Source organism: Numenius arquata, chromosome 7 (assembly GCF_964106895.1).
Source record: "Numenius arquata chromosome 7, bNumArq3.hap1.1, whole genome shotgun sequence".
Classification (NCBI taxonomy): Eukaryota; Metazoa; Chordata; class Aves; order Charadriiformes; family Scolopacidae; genus Numenius; species Numenius arquata.
Genome location: NC_133582.1, coordinates 15,582,201 through 15,600,415, shown reverse-complemented (window position 1 = coordinate 15,600,415; position 18,215 = coordinate 15,582,201). Strand labels below are relative to the sequence as shown.

At 36.2% G+C, this 18,215-nt stretch overlaps 1 protein-coding gene across 1 annotated transcript in view; it reads left to right on the top strand.

Annotated features, from left to right (window-relative positions):
- The window catches only part of AK9 (adenylate kinase 9), a 61,547-nt gene that overhangs the window by 34,847 nt on the left and 8,485 nt on the right, over positions 1 to 18,215 (top strand). The window contains exons 19-29 of the mRNA XM_074150826.1: positions 2,927 to 3,133; positions 4,096 to 4,220; positions 5,191 to 5,403; positions 6,004 to 6,261; positions 7,009 to 7,127; positions 8,806 to 9,025; positions 11,247 to 11,309; positions 11,876 to 12,082; positions 13,293 to 13,511; positions 16,248 to 16,461; positions 17,415 to 17,616. Of these exons, the coding sequence (XP_074006927.1) occupies positions 2,927 to 3,133; positions 4,096 to 4,220; positions 5,191 to 5,403; positions 6,004 to 6,261; positions 7,009 to 7,127; positions 8,806 to 9,025; positions 11,247 to 11,309; positions 11,876 to 12,082; positions 13,293 to 13,511; positions 16,248 to 16,461; positions 17,415 to 17,616 (2,047 nt within the window). The remainder of the gene's footprint in view (positions 1 to 2,926; positions 3,134 to 4,095; positions 4,221 to 5,190; positions 5,404 to 6,003; positions 6,262 to 7,008; positions 7,128 to 8,805; positions 9,026 to 11,246; positions 11,310 to 11,875; positions 12,083 to 13,292; positions 13,512 to 16,247; positions 16,462 to 17,414; positions 17,617 to 18,215) is intronic.

Here is an 18,215-nt window from a genome sequence, read left to right as displayed (position 1 = left end):
TAAACTTTTGCAGTTCATCTTGGGGACAGCATGTTGGGATGCTGTATGGGCCAACTGCTCCCAAAGGAACAGGTAGCTGGGTCCAGAGTGCAGTAACGTGGTGTGAGAATCCAACACATGACCATCAGGACAGGGCCTGGCAGCCAGAGCCTGTCCCACCACCCCAGTCAGGAGCAGGGCAGCTTCGGCCCTGGGCATCGGACACCTCCCTGGGGACAGGGACAAGCAGAGGCCAGGCTGGGATGTCAGCCCATGGCTTTGTCCAGCTCGGCAGAGCCCATGGTGGGCAGGGATGTGGGGAGCTCGAGACTGGTCCTGCTGCAGCATCGCTAGGGCTGAGGCTGACACCCTAGGGGGCTGACATGGGGTCCTGGGCTGTGGGCAGGTGGGGGGAGCCCTGAGGGCCTGGGCAGGGACAGCCTGGTCTTTGGGTGCCCTCAGTGCCCTGGGCCAGTATAAGAATTGCCATAGAGGGAGTGATTAATTTCAAATCTCAGTTTACCATATATATAGTAGAGGGAAATGGAGGTATTGAAAGTGAAAGTTTCAGCCTCGTAAGTGGAAGGAGAAAATTCTTAAAAGCACCTAAGTATCTAGAAATTTACTGTATTTCTAGAGGACTACACATTAAGACCCAGACCCATAAGGAGATTGCAGTGCCCCAAACTCCCATACTAACTATGAAGTGCCTGGCTTCATATATGGAATTAAGGGTGGTGAAAATAAGCACAGCGAGTAGCAAACTAGCAAGGGGACAATCTTAGTGAGCCATGAAGGAATGTCAAAAGGAGGCATGTGTTTGAAACCCTTCATCTTTTAAAATTTGGCCAATGACAAAAGAATGGGAGTTCCTAACCCTACCTCTTTGGCATTTAACTCACCGGAGGCAGGGCGCTGGCTTGCTTTCTTCTAGAAGACAGTAGTGACATTGACTTTTGATATAATAGCTTCATAGATAGCTTAGCCATCCTTTCAGAAAAAATGTGTTACGTGTGTTCCTTATCCTGCAGATGCTCATATATCCCAGCTGCTATTGACACTTCCAGGTGATGCTTTAGCTGGTATCGTGTTAGACAAAATTTAGGCAGCATCTCTACTCTGACCATTACGTTTAGTCCTGTTTCCTACCAAATCTTACTGTTACCTAAATCACTGAAATCCACCTACATTGTGCTTAGTAATAGAATTTTTTGATCTCACTCTATTTTGGAAAATTAAATGTGGTGTTTGTGGATTTCTTTGACAATCTACAAGAGAAGATTGAGAGACATTCACTGCTGGGAGGAAATACTAGTTTTCTTAAAGAAGAAAATTGTAACAGGGCAGTCTAACTCTTCATAGGCCAGAAAAATTGTTTGGATTTTTCAGTTTGGGGCAAACTCAAAATGAACATTACAGTGCTGCAATTTCACATAGTGAGCACTGGCCAGCTTAATGCCAGGGAGTAACTGTAAAACACTGAGAATGTTTTTGGGTTTTGTATTTTTAAGAAAATGCTCAAAGCTTTTAACGTACAAGGCATTAAGTAAGGCTTTCTTTTTAGTAATACCTCTTTTTATGTGTAGGAAGTTACATAAAGAAAAATAGTAGTAATGGTCCTTTTTTGTAAAAAAAAATCAGTAAAAGTTCATTGGAATAGGCTTGAAACTGTTGTGCTTGTGTCAAAATCTGTTCCTGTTCTTTCAAACTCAAAACAAGACAGAAACAAAAAGAGGAGGGGAAAATTATAGCTAAATAGAAAATCACTCCATCCGCTGTTCAAGTCCTTTCTTGCAGCTTTATTTCTGGCAAGAGGAAAACACAGCATACACTCTAAGTCCCAGCAAACTTAAAGTGGTAATAACTCACACCGTTTAAGTCATTGCTCTCAACTGCTTTTTTTTGTGTTAGCTGAAGGCACTGATGTCAGACCAATTAAAAAGAACACAAAAGAAAAATTATAAGAAAAAAAGGAAAATCAGTGTTGAAAATTATATGAGTGCAGGGAATGGGAACAGCAGCACCACCACCACATTGCTGCTGCCGGAGACTGATCGTGATTTAGTAAGGACAAGGTGGCGATGGTGTCATCCAGGCACCTCTGTATCTTCTAGCTGAGACAGAACTTTGTCTTGGGACTTTCAGGGCCTAACAATGTCTAAATGGATACTCATTGCAGCCCTAGGAACCTATGAGTATCTTTCTCCTTTTCTGTTTATGTGTCAATATCAAGTTTTTAATTCTGTCCAGGAAAATGGATGGCAGTGGAAGCAGCTATTCCTTTGTTATTTTGCTCACCAAGTATGACAATGCATTTCATATGATTTTGTCATGTTTACCTGAGTAGTACCTGTGAATTTCTTATTTATATTAATGCATTCTTTCAGTCTCTAACTTTTGTTTACTTTTAATGATACAGTGTTAGGAGACAGGCTTGGACTTCTCTGATCTTAAACGATTGACACAACAAATTTCTGCACAATGTACCTTAGGAGATTAAAGTCTTTTCTTTCCCTTACACATTAAACAAGTTAGTGTATGCAGACATGGCTTCATTAAAGCCACAATTTTTGTGAGAGTTCAAGTATCCACAGCGGGAAGCCATGATATACCTCTTTTTAAAGTTTCATTTATTTTTTCATACATATTTGTATTACTATTATTTTCATCATTTATATACTCCTTGTCCTGGAGTGTATTGACTGGCAGATGGGATTTACATCCATAGTCTTTATCCTTCTATAACTATGGGTGACTTCCAGCCTCCAGAGAAATGGGTCGCACTTTTGTGTCTCATTGTTGGAAGCAGCATTTAAAAAAAAAAAAAAAAAAAAAAAAACCACTATATTTGGGGAAAATAAAAATAATCCTAAAGCATAATGATAATTTTTAAATGCAAAAACTTTTTAGACGAGCATTGCCTTCTATATACTATTTGATTTTTCAGAGGTCATACTACCTGGGTTTTCAGAGGATGATTTTCCAGATATACCAGAAATGGAAATAATTAAAGAGAAGATTGACCTTTTCATGCATGACTGGCAAACAGTGGCGTCAGAAATCAAGCAGTCACCTCTAGTTCAGGTTGCTGTTTTAGAGATTGCTGAGCAAACTCCAGAAAGTCTGCTTAATCAAACTGTACTGGTTATGGAAAGTAAGTAACACTGTTTATGTGATTTACACTCAACCTACCAAGAGGGATTTTGGAGACTTTGTATGATGAGTATTTTGGAGAGATAGGTTATATTCAGTTCTGCGTTACTCATGTGAAGTGGGAACAGGACATGCTGTGTTCTGTGGGTGAGCTGAAAAGCACACTAGCAGCCTTTGAGACATAGGAAGAGTAGGGAATATATATGTTTGAAAAGTATATAGATGGCTATACAAATATGTACATAATAGCTCCCTAAACATTCTGACAGTGCATTTCCCCTGTTACTTGCTCTATCTGTTCAGGTCAGGATACTGGTTTGAGAAACTGACAGATAACAAAGTTTCACTAACGTACAATATTAATTGAAGTCAATGAAACTTTCAGAGTGTGTAATAATCTAATCTACACACCTGCATAGATTGTGTTTCAAGACTGGATTTTTATAGTATTTATATTTTTTTTGGCAAATTACCTTTCTTCACTTGTGTGCTCAAATCTCTAACAACTTTGAGTACAGGATAAATAATATTGGTACTACATTTTTCCTATTATTACTACAATTCAAGTGTTTATTAACCAAAATATTTATTATGATAGCTTTATAATCAAATAAAATTTGACTGATGATTTTCCTCAATGAACAATAGGAAAAAACCTGTCACAAACATTTTTTTTGCACTGTTTGCATGTGTTTGTATAATACTTTTGTACTACAAGTTCCCATTGAAAATACCAATTTACTTCAACCAAAAAACAACCAGTAGAATTTCCATTTTTGGAGGAAGCAATATATTAATTCCTACATCCAGGGAGAACATTTTGTTCTATGAGTAGGTGAAATGCCATATACAGTTGGCATGATTTGCTTTCACATATGTGCTTACATTTATGGACAAAGAATATATTCTGGCGTAGCCAAATGAAAAATATTGAAACAAACAAAAAAAAATTAACCTTTTCAGAACCTTTTAAATATTATGGTTGGGAATTATCTGCTGAAGACTTAGACGAGGAAGCAGAAGATTTGGCTGCTGAAGCAGAAGATGAAGAAGAAGGTGGTGAAGAAGAGGAAAATGAAGAGGAAGAAGTAAGCATGCTGGCTTTGTCTGTTTATGCTTTTATTTTAACTCATTTATTTTCAGTTTGAACATAATCCCAGAAAAGTCAGATTTTGCATGATTTAGCCTTCTTACAGAATAAGTATCAGCATATGCTTCAAGAACACTTGCATTGTATTCCTGTGTTCCAGCTGATAGTAGTTTTACTCCAGTGAGAAGCATAAATACCCCATGCTAATAGAGAGAATGAATGTACTTAGTTTTACCAGATGGAAAAGAGGGGCTTTATTAAAGAAACAACTGTGAACTTTGATTTCTGTCAATTAACAATGACTCTGTGAACCATCATGTAAACATCAGAAGATGCAGAGTCCTAATGTGCAATCCTCTGTTTCATCTCAGCTATTGGTAATTTTCCATCACCCACTGTAATTAAATTAAAGGTCTGGCTTCACCTTCCTTTTATTTTCATCCTATATTGGAAGATGCCCATCCCCAAATTTAACAGTACAAGATATCCATATACTGTACTGGAGCAGTACGAAATAGATTTTTTTAGAAATTAATTTTAATGGATAAGTAATCTGACTTCATAATACCAGTTCTCATTGCCTTTTCTGAAGAAGTCTACTTCTGCACATTTAAAAGCAACAAAATTGAATTGCTTTTTTTTTTTTCCTTTCAGCAGGAAAAGATTTTATCATAGATACTTGTAGCTTAATTTTGGTCTTCAACAGCTAACTATGATATTATCATTTCAAATTTTAAATGGTCATTCTTTTCTCAATAATTGTTTCACTAGACTGGACAGTTTGTTTTCTGACCAAAAAGAGTGTATTTTCATAGACATATTTAGTTTACCAACTATCTTGGGAATTCCATTCTCATTCAGTGCTTAGCTGATATATTTGACATTACTTAATCTGATCTACTTGATGTACTTAATCTAAGTGAACTACTGAATTCAAATGGTTTTGAAAATTTTCATATTATTTTCAGGATGAAGAAAAAACTAAGGAAAAGAAAAGGCACATGGGAGACACAAAACACTTTTGTCCAGTCAGTCTGAAAGAGAACTTTGTCCTTCACCCAGGACTCAATGAACATGCAGCTAAATATCAAGAAAAGATTTATTATTTTTCAACTTCTGAGTACAAAGATAAATTTTTGAAGAACCCTGAAGAGTATGTGGCTCACAATGAACCGATACAAGTAAGAATCTTCAAAATTGTTTAAAGCAGATATTAACAAATTAAAATCACTATTTCCCATTCCCATTTATAATTGTTTATTATTGTTGTTTTTCTTCTACAATAAATATATCAGCCAAGTCCTTGAAACAAATAAAACACATTGCTTCCCTAGTGACTTTTTAGTGTACATTTAAATTAACACATTGAATTAATGATGCAAATAAAGGGGAAAAGAGAGGAAGATTATAAGGGTTTACAATAATCATATGATTAACAAATCACAATTATTGGGGTTTTTTTTTACTATCTTTAAGTCTTAATTTGTAAGTGGAAGAAGGGTAAAAGAAGGGAAGATTTACCAGAGTTGTCTAATGCGGTTTGATTTTTACCCACTGGCATTAGCTGCCATAGTGTGTTTGTTCATTATTTCCAGAGAGCAGGTAGTCTGTTTGGAACAGCAGTAGAAAGTCTGGAAAAATTAAAATGCAAAATGATGTGACTGCTTTTGATGCAATTTTAATAATTATATTTTGGAAGTGAAAAATGGTAGGGGACTGCCAAAATGGTAGGGGACTGTGGACTCCAAATTGTTATAAAATATTCCAATTCTTTCCTATAGGCTCCTCCTTTACGGGTGTGCTTACTTGGTGCTCATGGAGCAGGTAAAACTACTTGTGCACGACAGATAGCAGACAAATTAGGCATTTTCCACATTCAGTTTGAAGAATATTTACAGGAATTGATCTTACCCAAAACTAAAGAGAAGGTTGGGCCCGATTATGATGAAGAACCTGAAGAAGATTACAGTAAAATTCTATCACAGGAACTGGACTTCTCTCAGACCATGACTAAAATTGAGACCGAAAAAAGCAAACAGGTACTAATCTGATCTTTTTAATGTTCAGGTTTTTATACACTAAATCTAACAGAAGGTTCTTTTGGCAAGTCAGTTTACAACTTGGTCATCACAGCTAAAATATGGCAAGTGTTCCTGGCGCTGATGGTTATCGCTGGCTCTCTCAGCTTTATTTTTTTGGCATCAATACAAGTCTTACACTAAAGCACTTCTGTTAGTATTTTTTTCCTCATCATCTTTTTATCTGCTGGTAAACAATCTTTCTCTACGTTAGTATTTTTTTCTCACGCTTCTCATAAAGTGCTTTATCTGATGGCATGTCTGCACAGCTGATGTAACTGCAGTTCAGTTCAGAAACTCATTCATGCACAAAACTCTAGAGGATAATTTTCTGAGGTTGTGGACTCTCTAAGCGTGAGAACGTGTATAACTAAGTGGAAAGCTTCTTGTGGGCAATTAGGAGAAACTGTGATCATTTCAGTTTCTATTTCTCTGAATTGAGCATATCTATAATTAAATATTTAATAATTGTGCTTTAGGTTTCATTGGAACTCATACAGCATACATGCCCCAACTCTAGGGAATTACCCAACCCCACACATGTGGAAAATATCCCAAAATGTATAATGTAGTACAGTGAAATGTGGCAAATGGGTTTACTTTGTTTCTGCTGGTTTAAATCAAATGAAGCCAGTACCTTACTTACTCAAGAGTAAATAAATGTGTCAGGTGGATCTTTCTTTCTCTCTGTTCTTTTTTTTGGTGTAGAAGGTGAAATTAACTGATGAGGAAGAAGCAATCAAAGCAAATCTAATGGATAATGAGGCACTGCCTCCAGAAGTCCTTGATAATATTGTTCTTGACTGGTGGAGGAAAGAGCCATTCCGGTAACTCTAATTAGATTCTCTTTCTTTAATTAATCTTAGCAAGTATATCATTGATTGTGTCCACAAATACAAGTAACTATTGCAGAGATTATTTCAATGCTTTTGTACTTCTTATGAATCATGACCTATCTCTCAGTCTTGGTTTTGTTGCTCTATTTTCATTGATATTTTAACAATACTATGTCTTATGTGCTCTACGCAGGACTCGACAAAAGTTCTTAGTGCACTTGAATTAGATTAAATCTCCTGAATAGCTAGGTAGTTTGGGGGGCGTTACAGGATAGATATGTAAATAAAGCTTTTATGTTGTCATGTAGTTAATAAACATAGAGAGCTGGAATCCAGCTGTTAACTATCGGTTTCCATATATTATAAATGTTGTGTGGAAAGCAAAGACAAAGTATCAATGGTCTCCAAAATAACACAGAATCAGATTATGCTGTGCATTCACCACATTCTGTACTCCAGTGATGTATCCATAACAGACTTCCTTTCATATTAGAAAGTACATCCATAACACTGTGATAAATGTGGATTATTGTTGCATAAATAAATAAGATCATAGACTTCTAGAAAGCAGACTGGCTTTTTAGGATGTAATTTCATCAGGGAAAATCCCTTTTTTTCACATCTATCTCTTCCATCCATTTCCATCCAAATCAAAGCTGTTGGCAAGTTGGCCATTAGGTTTCAATTCCCAACAGTATGAGAAATGCCTTAAAAAAAATAAACAAGATGCTCAAATAAACTTTTGTCCTGTTGGCCCACAGATAGGGGACAATGTTCTCTGAAGGGTGTGAAAATAGGGAGATCAGTTTTAGGAAAAAAAATGCACCAAGACAAAAAATAACCCAGCATTACACATAATGTTGTGATATTACAATACATTACATTATATAAATTCAGTTTCATCAGGGACTGTATAGCAGAAGAGAACCTTCATCACGATATATATATCATGATACCCTCCCCCCAGCTTTTCTCCACAGCATTCAGGACAACCTGTTCTTCCATCCACTCCCATTCCTTGAAGCTTCTTCGGTTTTCTGCAGTTTTACAATGTATCCAATTAAGGTCTAAAGTAATAAAGAGAAATACTAACTTCATCTTTACAGAGCTACTTATCTGAGATTGTAAAAGCTCCAACAAGCCATAGAGTTTTCCAGACATATTTGTTCTGTTCTTAATATCTGCTGGAAGGAAGATACAGGTTATCCTGAGTGGCAAAATTCTCATCCTACACTAGAGAAGAAACTGTCAGGCATTTCTGAAAAAACAATTTTCAAGTGAAAAGCTTTCTGTTGCAGATCTTACCAAAATAATATTTGGGGCACCTTCTATTTTTTTGAGAGCAGTGGCTAAGAAGTACTGGTTTTAGAGTCACACGGGCAATACTGAGGAGACAATTTTTTTTTTTTTAATTTATTTTTAAATAATAATCTCTGCACATTAAAACCTCAGAAGAAATAAATTTGTTAGTACACCTATTAAAATAAATAGTGAAGTATCAGTTTTACATGTCAAAAGATAATATCTGAAAGTATTTTTTTAAGTTTACTCTTAACATATACATTTAATAAGGTAGTTTAAATTTATTTTTTTTTAAATTAATTGCATTTTCACAGTGTTGCACTTTAAACCACATTGTGTAATGATAAATATCTTATTTTCCAATTAGGTCCACAGGATTTATACTGGATGGTTTCCCTCGTACTTCACATGAAGCCCAGTATTTGTCGGAACGAGGACTGTGTCCTGACATTACAGTTTATATTGAAGTAGAAGAAAGTGACATTCTTGACCGTCTTTTTCCTCCACGTCTGAAAAAGTGGAAAGAAAGACAGTATAAAAAAAAGGAAAATAAAAAGAAACTGAAAGACCTGAAAACAAAAATAAGGGTAAGTTTTCGTTCCTGTCTACTTTTTTGTAATTTCAGCAGCTTAGGTCTCAACACAGATTCTAGAACTCCCAAAGCAGTGAAGAGCACACAGAGAAACAGATACGGGAGCCAGGAGACACAGCCCCACCCCACACATTGACAGCATTCCCAGATTTACCATAGGAACCAAAAAGAAGTTAGGGCGCCTTTCCTCCTCTGTGCAATTAATTTGTGCAGGAGTTTAGATATCTCGCAGCTCAGGAAAAGTGTCTGACAGAATATGGACATATGGAAAGTCCTGGAAAAAAGGCAACTAAATGGAGAGAGTGACTGTGGTCATAAGAAATCAAATGCGCAGCCTCAAGCACAGTATTGGTGTTGCATCCTGGTTTCCCTGAGCATGGGCTGTTGAGTTGATCTGCATCTCTCATAGGTTGACTTCAAAGGTACTATATAGTGTATGTGTCTGGTTTCCAACTATGATACTCTGCACAGAAATGTAACAGTCACATTCTCAGTGCTGTTGCAGCTGCACCGTCTCCTGTTTGAACAAAGCCGTGCCTACTGCTCAACAGGTTACAAGTTACTTGCAGTAACCTGAAACCTCTATGCCGACATTTACAATCAGCACGTACCAATATATTCAAGGTTCCTAACTTTCTATAAAAGTGAGATAAAGTACTTCACATGTGCTATCAGAAAAGGTCTGAGCATAAGTTACTGCAGAGCAGTTGATACAGAGGAAGTTAGTTCAACAGAATTTGGGACAAGGTTCATACGATACCAGTAAGTTTTCTGAACTGCTTGTGCCAGAGGTTGGCTTTGAGAATGCATATAATCTAGGAGAGTTGAAGTATTTTTTCAATTTAGTCCTTCCTGATACAAGTTGGAAATCTCGCTGGAAAAGGTGCATTCTAGTGAGCAGCCTACATGGCTGTACTAAGCTCACCCTCTAAGCAGTTACTCTGATAATTCAAGTGCCAAATACCTCTGCTATGGATCCTAGGGTCCAAACTTCTAATGAAGGGTAGGCATCAATATGGCTCCTGATGGCAAACAAAAATAACAGGTTCTTATTTAAAACACATACTTGAAACAGCAACACAAAATGATAAAGGCATGAAGAAGTAAGGAAAGCTCAGAATCAGGATTTCCTGAGTAACATTAATTTGATAATTTTGTGTTATTTGTGTTATTTTGTGTTGTGCTTATGTGTATTGCAATATAGTTTTTAGTTACATGATGAGTATTTTTCTATACCATCCAGTTGGTGAGCAAGTTGGGTGGTGCTGTGAGAATGCAGCATTGCTGGGTGTACTGTTACCCCTTCTTTTGTTACTAAAGCTGGAAGACATACAGACAGTCTTGGAAAAACAGACAGACCAGCTGAACACTACCCTAGAGTTTCCTTCTCCACTGAAAGAAGCTGGCAACAGGATACTGAGAGCAATGAGCACATCTGCAGTGCTTTGTCATTCTGGAACAGCAGAGTTTAGTCACAAGAGTAAATTAGTCTGTGCAGAGTTTCTTGCTGTTCTGCTTAGAATGCCCTGGTATCCAGGCCACTTTGTTTGCAGCTAACATGGATTTCTAAAATTGTGCTATTGCCTGTGCGTTGACATACTCAGCTTTTTTGATCTCAGTTCAGGTGACAGCATTATAGTGTGCAAGCAGCAACTACAGGTTGAATCCCCATCAACGCCACCAGCCTTAGGTAGAATGCTTCTGTGTCTTACTTCTGAGTTAGGATTTAGCCACCAGATATCTGACATGTATCTTCTGAGTATGTATGGGGGACTGTATTTCAAATGCTTATAACTTGGTCAAAATGGGACAGTTTTAAACAGTCATGGGGAACAGCACACATTTAATACTATGCTCAGTCACTCCTTTGCCATACAGCAAAAACCACCTATAAGTCTAGAAACTTTGTAGCTCACCAATAAAAATATTATAATATTTTCAGTGTGATCAGAATCACAGTCTTTTTTTTCCTCCCTAATCTCAATCTCAGAAGTTGCAAAGTTAGACTAAAATTTCTGTACGTGTTCACCGAGAGGTGTATCTAGTCTGCAAAATTTCAAGCTGCACAGATAATATATTTTAACATTAGAATCAACTAGAAACAGAATTTTAAGGTGGAAAGAACAACATTAATTCTAGGTCACATTACCAATACTCAGAGAAGAGCTTTTAATAGCAATTATCATTGTCGTCTTACATCTTCTTTTCACTAACAGGATGAGAGGATTGCTAGAAGAAGGGAAGAACTTTTAGCAGAACGAAAGCAAAAGAAACAGGAGGTAAGAAAACAAGCTTATAAAAATACTTTAAATAGAAGTGTTTGCATTCATATCTTAGAAATTTCTAGAGCTTTTAGTCACAGAGTTTTCAGGGCAATGCAGAATAGTAAAAATGTGATAGACTGTCAGAAACTTCTACTTTCAAAGGTAATTTGACATGATGTTTAAACAGTTTTAGAAACTATTGCATTAATGTACTACTTGACTGCTCATGAAATCGTGGCAACTAGACTTTCAGCTAAGAAGCTTGTTTATAAAAAAGTCCTGCCAAACTACAATATGAAAAAAATACTCCTCTCATCAAAACCGCAGTGTAGCATTTCAGTTTTCTAAGCACTGTTGGAACTGGTACAATGCTTCACTGCATGCACTATGCAATACTTCTGTATTTTCTTCTGAATTTCTACTAAAATTTACTAGAATTTCGCTAATGATAAAGGATACCCCCAAATGAAGCTGTGTTGAATTACTGATTTTTCTAATTAAAAGAGAGACCAGAATTCCATATGTTCCTTCAAAACATCTGTATCATAGACATGAAACAACAAAATACTTTACCTTTATAGGCTTTAGCAAATGAGGAGCATTATGAAGCCACTGAGGAGGAAGATGAGAATGAAAATGAAGATGTTGAAGCTATACTTGAAGAAGAGTTTGTAGAAGAAGAAGAAGAAGAGGCTGAAGAAGAACAGGAGATTGATGCTGTTGACCGCATAAAAAATGAAATTGTAGAAAAGTTTGATTTAGAAAAAGATGGTTTACAAGGCGTAGAGGTACCTAATCCACTGCTTATTTTATTAAATTATATGATTGCTTGATGCAAGAAGAGTTTTCAGGTTTATTTTAATTGTCAAATTCAAAAGTTATAATGCGTAAACAATCTTGCTGCTGTACTCATGATCTAAATATGTGAGCAAGATGAAGGCCGTACTGAGAAGGTATATACTTAAAAAAGTATATAATTTATAAGACTAATATTGTGTGGAAAAAAACAAAGGAAAATTTTGGGTAGATCTACCCAATCTTGCTTGGGGTCCTTATTTCCTTTTTGATAGGTCAGAAAATGAACAACCAATTAAGAGAGTCCACAACTTGTGTTTCTCTCAAGAAGTACATAAATCTCAGCGACAAGAGAGGTGACTAGTGTTTTAGAGTTCATTATTGTATTGAGTTCTGCTTATGACAGTAAGTGGAAAGATCCAAGACTGTGGATCTATACAGATACTTTATGTAAGTTGACGAATTACACAGAAGTAGTATAAAATAATAGAATTACATATTGGGACCAGATACGACTAATATCCCCTAGTTACAGCTTACTTAGTATTTTTCCCATTATTTTTTTAATTCCAAGAACACTTATGTCTTTATAAATAACTTGGAATAACTTACTGTATCTGGTTCATTATTCAAGACTCTTTATTGTTCTCTGATTCTTTAATTGTTAGTCCTCTTTGACACTGGAATCTTGGTCTTTTATGGAAAACTAAATGATGACATTAAACTCCAGTAACAATTGTAAAAGTATTAGGTTGCTAGAAAAAACTCTGTAAAAATGGATTGGTTTTATATTTTGGTTGAATAAGCTGCAGAATAATAAGTCACTAGAGAGCAGCAATATTTTTAGGGAGTAACTAAATAAGCCATCCTAAATTGTTTGGAGTAGGGAAAGAATATCTGTTTCTTTTTGAATGAAAGATACTTCTCAAGCGTTAGTTTAATTATAGTAGATTCCTTAAAGTTAGCTGTCAGATCATCCTTTTTTTTTTTTTTTTTAAATAGTGTGATACTTAATATAGGCTGGGTAACTTAAACTTCAGTGGCCAGGAAGACCAATTCTCAAATTAAATTTTGCTGATTTACAGTGACTCAGAACATGCTCAAGAAACCCTTGATAGTTCACATAAAATCTTGCCGTCAGTCATTATTAAAAGTCTGATTGTGTTTATGATTCTAATATTTCGTTATGTTTTCATTAACCAGGAAGAACTTGAAAAATTGTTAATACCACAAATCAAGATCAATGGGGGACGGAGGCCTCACGTCGTACGCTACCAAATATATAGCAAGCTGAATTCTCTAATGGAAAATCGTGGAAGCATTTTTGAGAAATGTTACCCAATAAGTTTGCCACTTGCACAGAAAATGCTAATTTTCTCATATAAATTTCCAAGTTCTTTTGGTCAGTGGGATCCAATCAAGGTAATGTTCTTAAAGAGCTGAAGAATATTTTCAAGAAGTAATACTTTTAAAAAATATGTTTCACATAAAAAGATATTATCAGACAGTAGTAACTAATACCAGAAATATTTAATGAAAAACTGAATATACATAAAAGGTGTTAGTCTTTTCATAGTTGTAGCTAAACTAAGGCTGAGAGGCATTTAGTAAATTTTGTTACATTAGCATGAGCAACACAATTTAATAGCACCAAATCAAAATAAATGCCTAATTCTTAATGATCCACAAAACGCAGGAGAATAGAGAAGGTCTTAAAGCCTTCCAGAAGCACTGAGAACAAACTGAAAGGATTTGGGGTTTGAACTTGTAAGAAGCCACACAGGTGGCCATCAACCCTTGCAGTGGCAAAAAAAGTAAACCAACAAATGTTAAATGTATGTAATTCATCAGCAATAATTCTTTGTTGTCAAAATTTACAAATTTTGAAGAGCAACAAATGTAATTCCATAGTATTCACCAGAGATCTGGAAAGCTGAGGTCAGAGAGTACTCATGTCTACCCCCAAAAGTGAGCTGATACAGTTTTATAGGTAGCAAATGAAATATTAGCAGGTAAATTTTTTGTTTCAATGCCAGAAATAAAAGCAGGTTGTACTGTGAGTAAATCTGAAATAAAAATGAGGATTTATTTTAAAATACCGACAGTGAACAAGATACAGAAAACAGGACGTTCCTAAAGCAAACATACTTGGGCATTTTACTATGCTAATTAATCAAGTAACTTTTATTCCCTTTTGTATAGACATCATGTTGGGTCTTCACCTGTTCCAGATCACCTTTCTTTCACCTTGGCAATCAGAACTGTATACAGATCAGCTCTTATTGCAGATACGTATAATGAAAATACCTAAAATGTTTTAGGATCAGAATTGCCTTTTCCATGACTATATCAAATTGGCATCTAATAATCTAGGGACATACTAATAGAAGCAGATATTTCTTCTCTTTTGTCATTTCCAGTTACTGAACCCCAGCTTATATGTGAAATTCGTATTAGTCCCTACATGCTAGACCTTGCTCTTTGTTCTATTAAATTTCACTACATTTTTGTCATTCCATTTCTCCAATTCATTCATTTATGCTGTATAGTGGTTTTTTACCAACCAAAAAGTAAGATTCAGTTAGAAGAAAGAAGTCATAGAAAGCTATTAGATAAAATCAGAGTGGTGTGCTGCCGGTGGAAATGTACGTGCTGACAATAATGAAAGGGAAATAGGATCATTTTGATGGTATTTTATGATGTAATAGAAATGATGAAATTGATTAAGGACCAGAGGTTTTTTTGTAGAAAGGTAGAGTATACACCAATTACTTTTAGATTTAACTGGGGTGGCAGGGAAGTAGGCAGGAAGCAAGGAAGCAGGCAACTGATTAAATAAGCAGAGAATAAAAATTATGAACTCAGGGAGGAATGGGAGCAGGTAGAACAGACTGCTGGCATCTTATAAATTCAGCTCAAGCACCCTGAAATGCCTTAATGCAGGAATAGGAACCTAAGAATCAGAGAAGGGTCTGGCAAGGTAATGCCATGCAGCAGAACAGTCTCATCTCTTACTGTAACAACCAGATCAATGTATCTATATATTTACTGACTCCTTCAAAGAATACCAATAGATTTGTGAGGTACGATTTCCCTCTACAAGAAGCCAAGCCAGCTCTTCCCCATTATTTCATATGTATGCCTGTAACTACTTTTTTTTCTTTAATATATTTCAATTTGCTCAATACAGGGTCAGGTTTACTAGACTGTGTTTGCCAGAGTCCATCCTGGAGGGCATTCAAAAAATGGTCACTTTCTCCACCTTTTTCATGGAAGGAAGGCCAACATAAGCAATAGGTTACATATTACTCAGTAAAAATTTCACTTCTGAGTCACTTTAGAACTGTAAGGTGAATGCCATCCAGTCTTGGCAATTTTTTCTACAGATATCAACAGTTTGTTCTAAAATATCTTTTATTGACACTTTAAGGCAGTTACTCCAAGAAGGGCTGCAACAGGGACATGACTAAGTTCTTCCACAGTGAACAGAGGTGCAAGGAAATCATTTAGCTTATCTGCAACGACCACTTCTTCCACTAGTACTCGTCTTGACAACTCAATGATCCACCAACACTACAGACTTTCTAGTGGGCTGTCTGATGTGTTTGAAAAGATTTCATCAGCAGTGTGTGTATTTTACCAAAAGCTTTTTTGGCTTCCCTTGTTGTGGTTTTACACTTCACCACAATGTAACTATTGATATTCTTTTCTGTTTTCTTCATTTGTACATGACTTTTGCTGAATGCAGTATTCTCTCTATATCTTCTACTGTTAAGTAGAGAAGTGGTTTTAATTCACAGAGGAATAAAATTATTTTCTTTATTCTTTGAAAATTAAAAAAAACTATTGTTATACCTCTCTGACTACACTCTCTTGATGGACAGAAAGTGTTACGGTACCACCTACTGGAAACAGTGAATATTCTTTCTCACTTCAATGTTTACTTCATTTTTTTTGTACAAGGATTGCTTATGTAGGGAAGTTCCTCAGTTTCGGACAATATGTTATGTCCATATGTATGAATTTCAGAATACTTTGATGTTTTTTTTCATACAGTTGGTACTCCTCTACCTGCCTATAAAGCCACTTATGTAGCATGGAGGGAGAGGAGGCTTTCTCAAACCTAATCAACTGCTTTCCATTTTATTTATGCTACAGCTAAGTGAAGGAGAAGTAATCAAGCCACAACAAAGCCATGAAAACACAATCTTTCCTGTAATCCACCGACAATATATTTATTTCTTTTCAAGTAAAAAAAATAAAGAAACATTTATGAAAAATCCCATCAAATATATTTGTCAGCCAAAACCTAAACCAGCTGTGCCAGTTAAGATTGCAATTGTGGGACCTCCAAAATCTGGAAAGACTACAGGTAGGAGCCAGTATTATCTATAAAGCAAAACCTTATCTAATGACTAAAGCTGTATCTGTCATTACTGCTATTTAAAAATCATAAACCATTAATATTGTTGGTCTTCCTGCTTTTCTTGCTGGGCATAGAATCCTTTAGTTACATTCTCTAGTGTCTCATTACAGTCAGATGTTCATGCATTGTCCATCTGAATTTTATCCCAGCTTCTTAAGAAGTTAGTGATCTGGACTGGCACTTAGAAAATCTGGATTTAGAATATTTATACCCCTTGTATTATTTCTGCTTATTTTCTAACTGTTTTCTTATTTCTTCCAGTCAATATGATCTAATGTAAAATTAAGAAATATTCTTAGGATCAAGGGCCAAAACGCAAAACTCCACATTCCCCAACCTGTTTCCAAACTTCTAAATTAAAAAAAAAATACTTTGATCTTTCTCCCCTCTCCTTCTTCCTTTATGACTCTTTCAATCCACAGGTCTCTGCCTTTACCTGGAGAAGGAGAATATTCAGCTTACAACATAGCTTAATGATTAGAATAGGGTGTTAGAAAACGAAGAGACGGGTTCAAATTATCTCATGCTGAGAAAATTTTGACCATATTTCCCATTTCCTGGATAAATGATCTAACTGCTAGGTTGTTCTGTAAAAGAGGCAGCAGTGGAAGCATATCTTCTAAGATATTTTGTAATAATATTCACCATTGCTAATGGTGAATGAGGTTTGTGCTAAATTGAATGCTGTTAGTGCACTGGGCATGCTCTGCACATACACAAAGGTTTGGGCCCTTTAGGGGCAGGGTTAAGTACCCATTGACAAAGATTAGGCATTGGAAATGACCCAGGGAATGAGCTAAGCAGTTAGCTTCTAAGACTAGGGACATACTTGAACATACCGCTGGGCTGTGATGTTGCTTATGTTAAAAGTTGTGTGTTGAAATCAAAATGTTTTGCAGTTGCCAAGAAATTTGTGAGTGTGCATGGGCTACTGCGCCTGAGTATGGGAGATGCCATACGGCGAGTGTTAAACCATCAGCCGGAGACTGAGTTGGCACTGAAGTTAAAGTCGCTTCTTCACAAAGGACTGACTGTACCTGATGAACTGGCCATCCAGGCTCTAGATGTGGCTCTGATGAATGACATGTGTAATACCACCGGGTAAGAGTCTTGTTTGGGTTTCAGGGTATTTTTCAAGACATGCCAGTCCCTTCATAGGCAGCGATTCCCATATTATCATTGTAAAACAATTTCACTAAAACACATCAGTGGTTTATGCATTAAGAAAATAATCCATACAAAATGAGGTTCCTCGCATGACTCTAGGAAACCAGACTGAAGCATCATTTTCTGCAATTTTCAAGTAACTATATTCCAGTAAATCCAAGTAATTTACTTTATGAAAGTTACATTTTTTCAGTCAATAAGCCAATATTTTCTATTATCCTTTGAGAACTAACATTTTATGTCTCTTTTACCGACTCCAGTACCAACTTGGACACACTGGATCCTCTTTGGTCATTCAGACTGGTTCAGTACTCAAGGGTTTTTCTGGTTTTGTTAACAACTGAAATTATTAAGGAGGAACTGAAACCAGTGAGTCTTTCCACCTCATTCATATGTGATCCCAATTTCCTAGGCTCTTTCTCCACCACTGAAACACTTTCCAAAGTGGGTAGGCTCGAAAAGCTTCATGATCATGATTTCATGACATTCAACTTCTCTCCCCAAAAAGGAGAATCGTTACAGTGAAGGGGAAT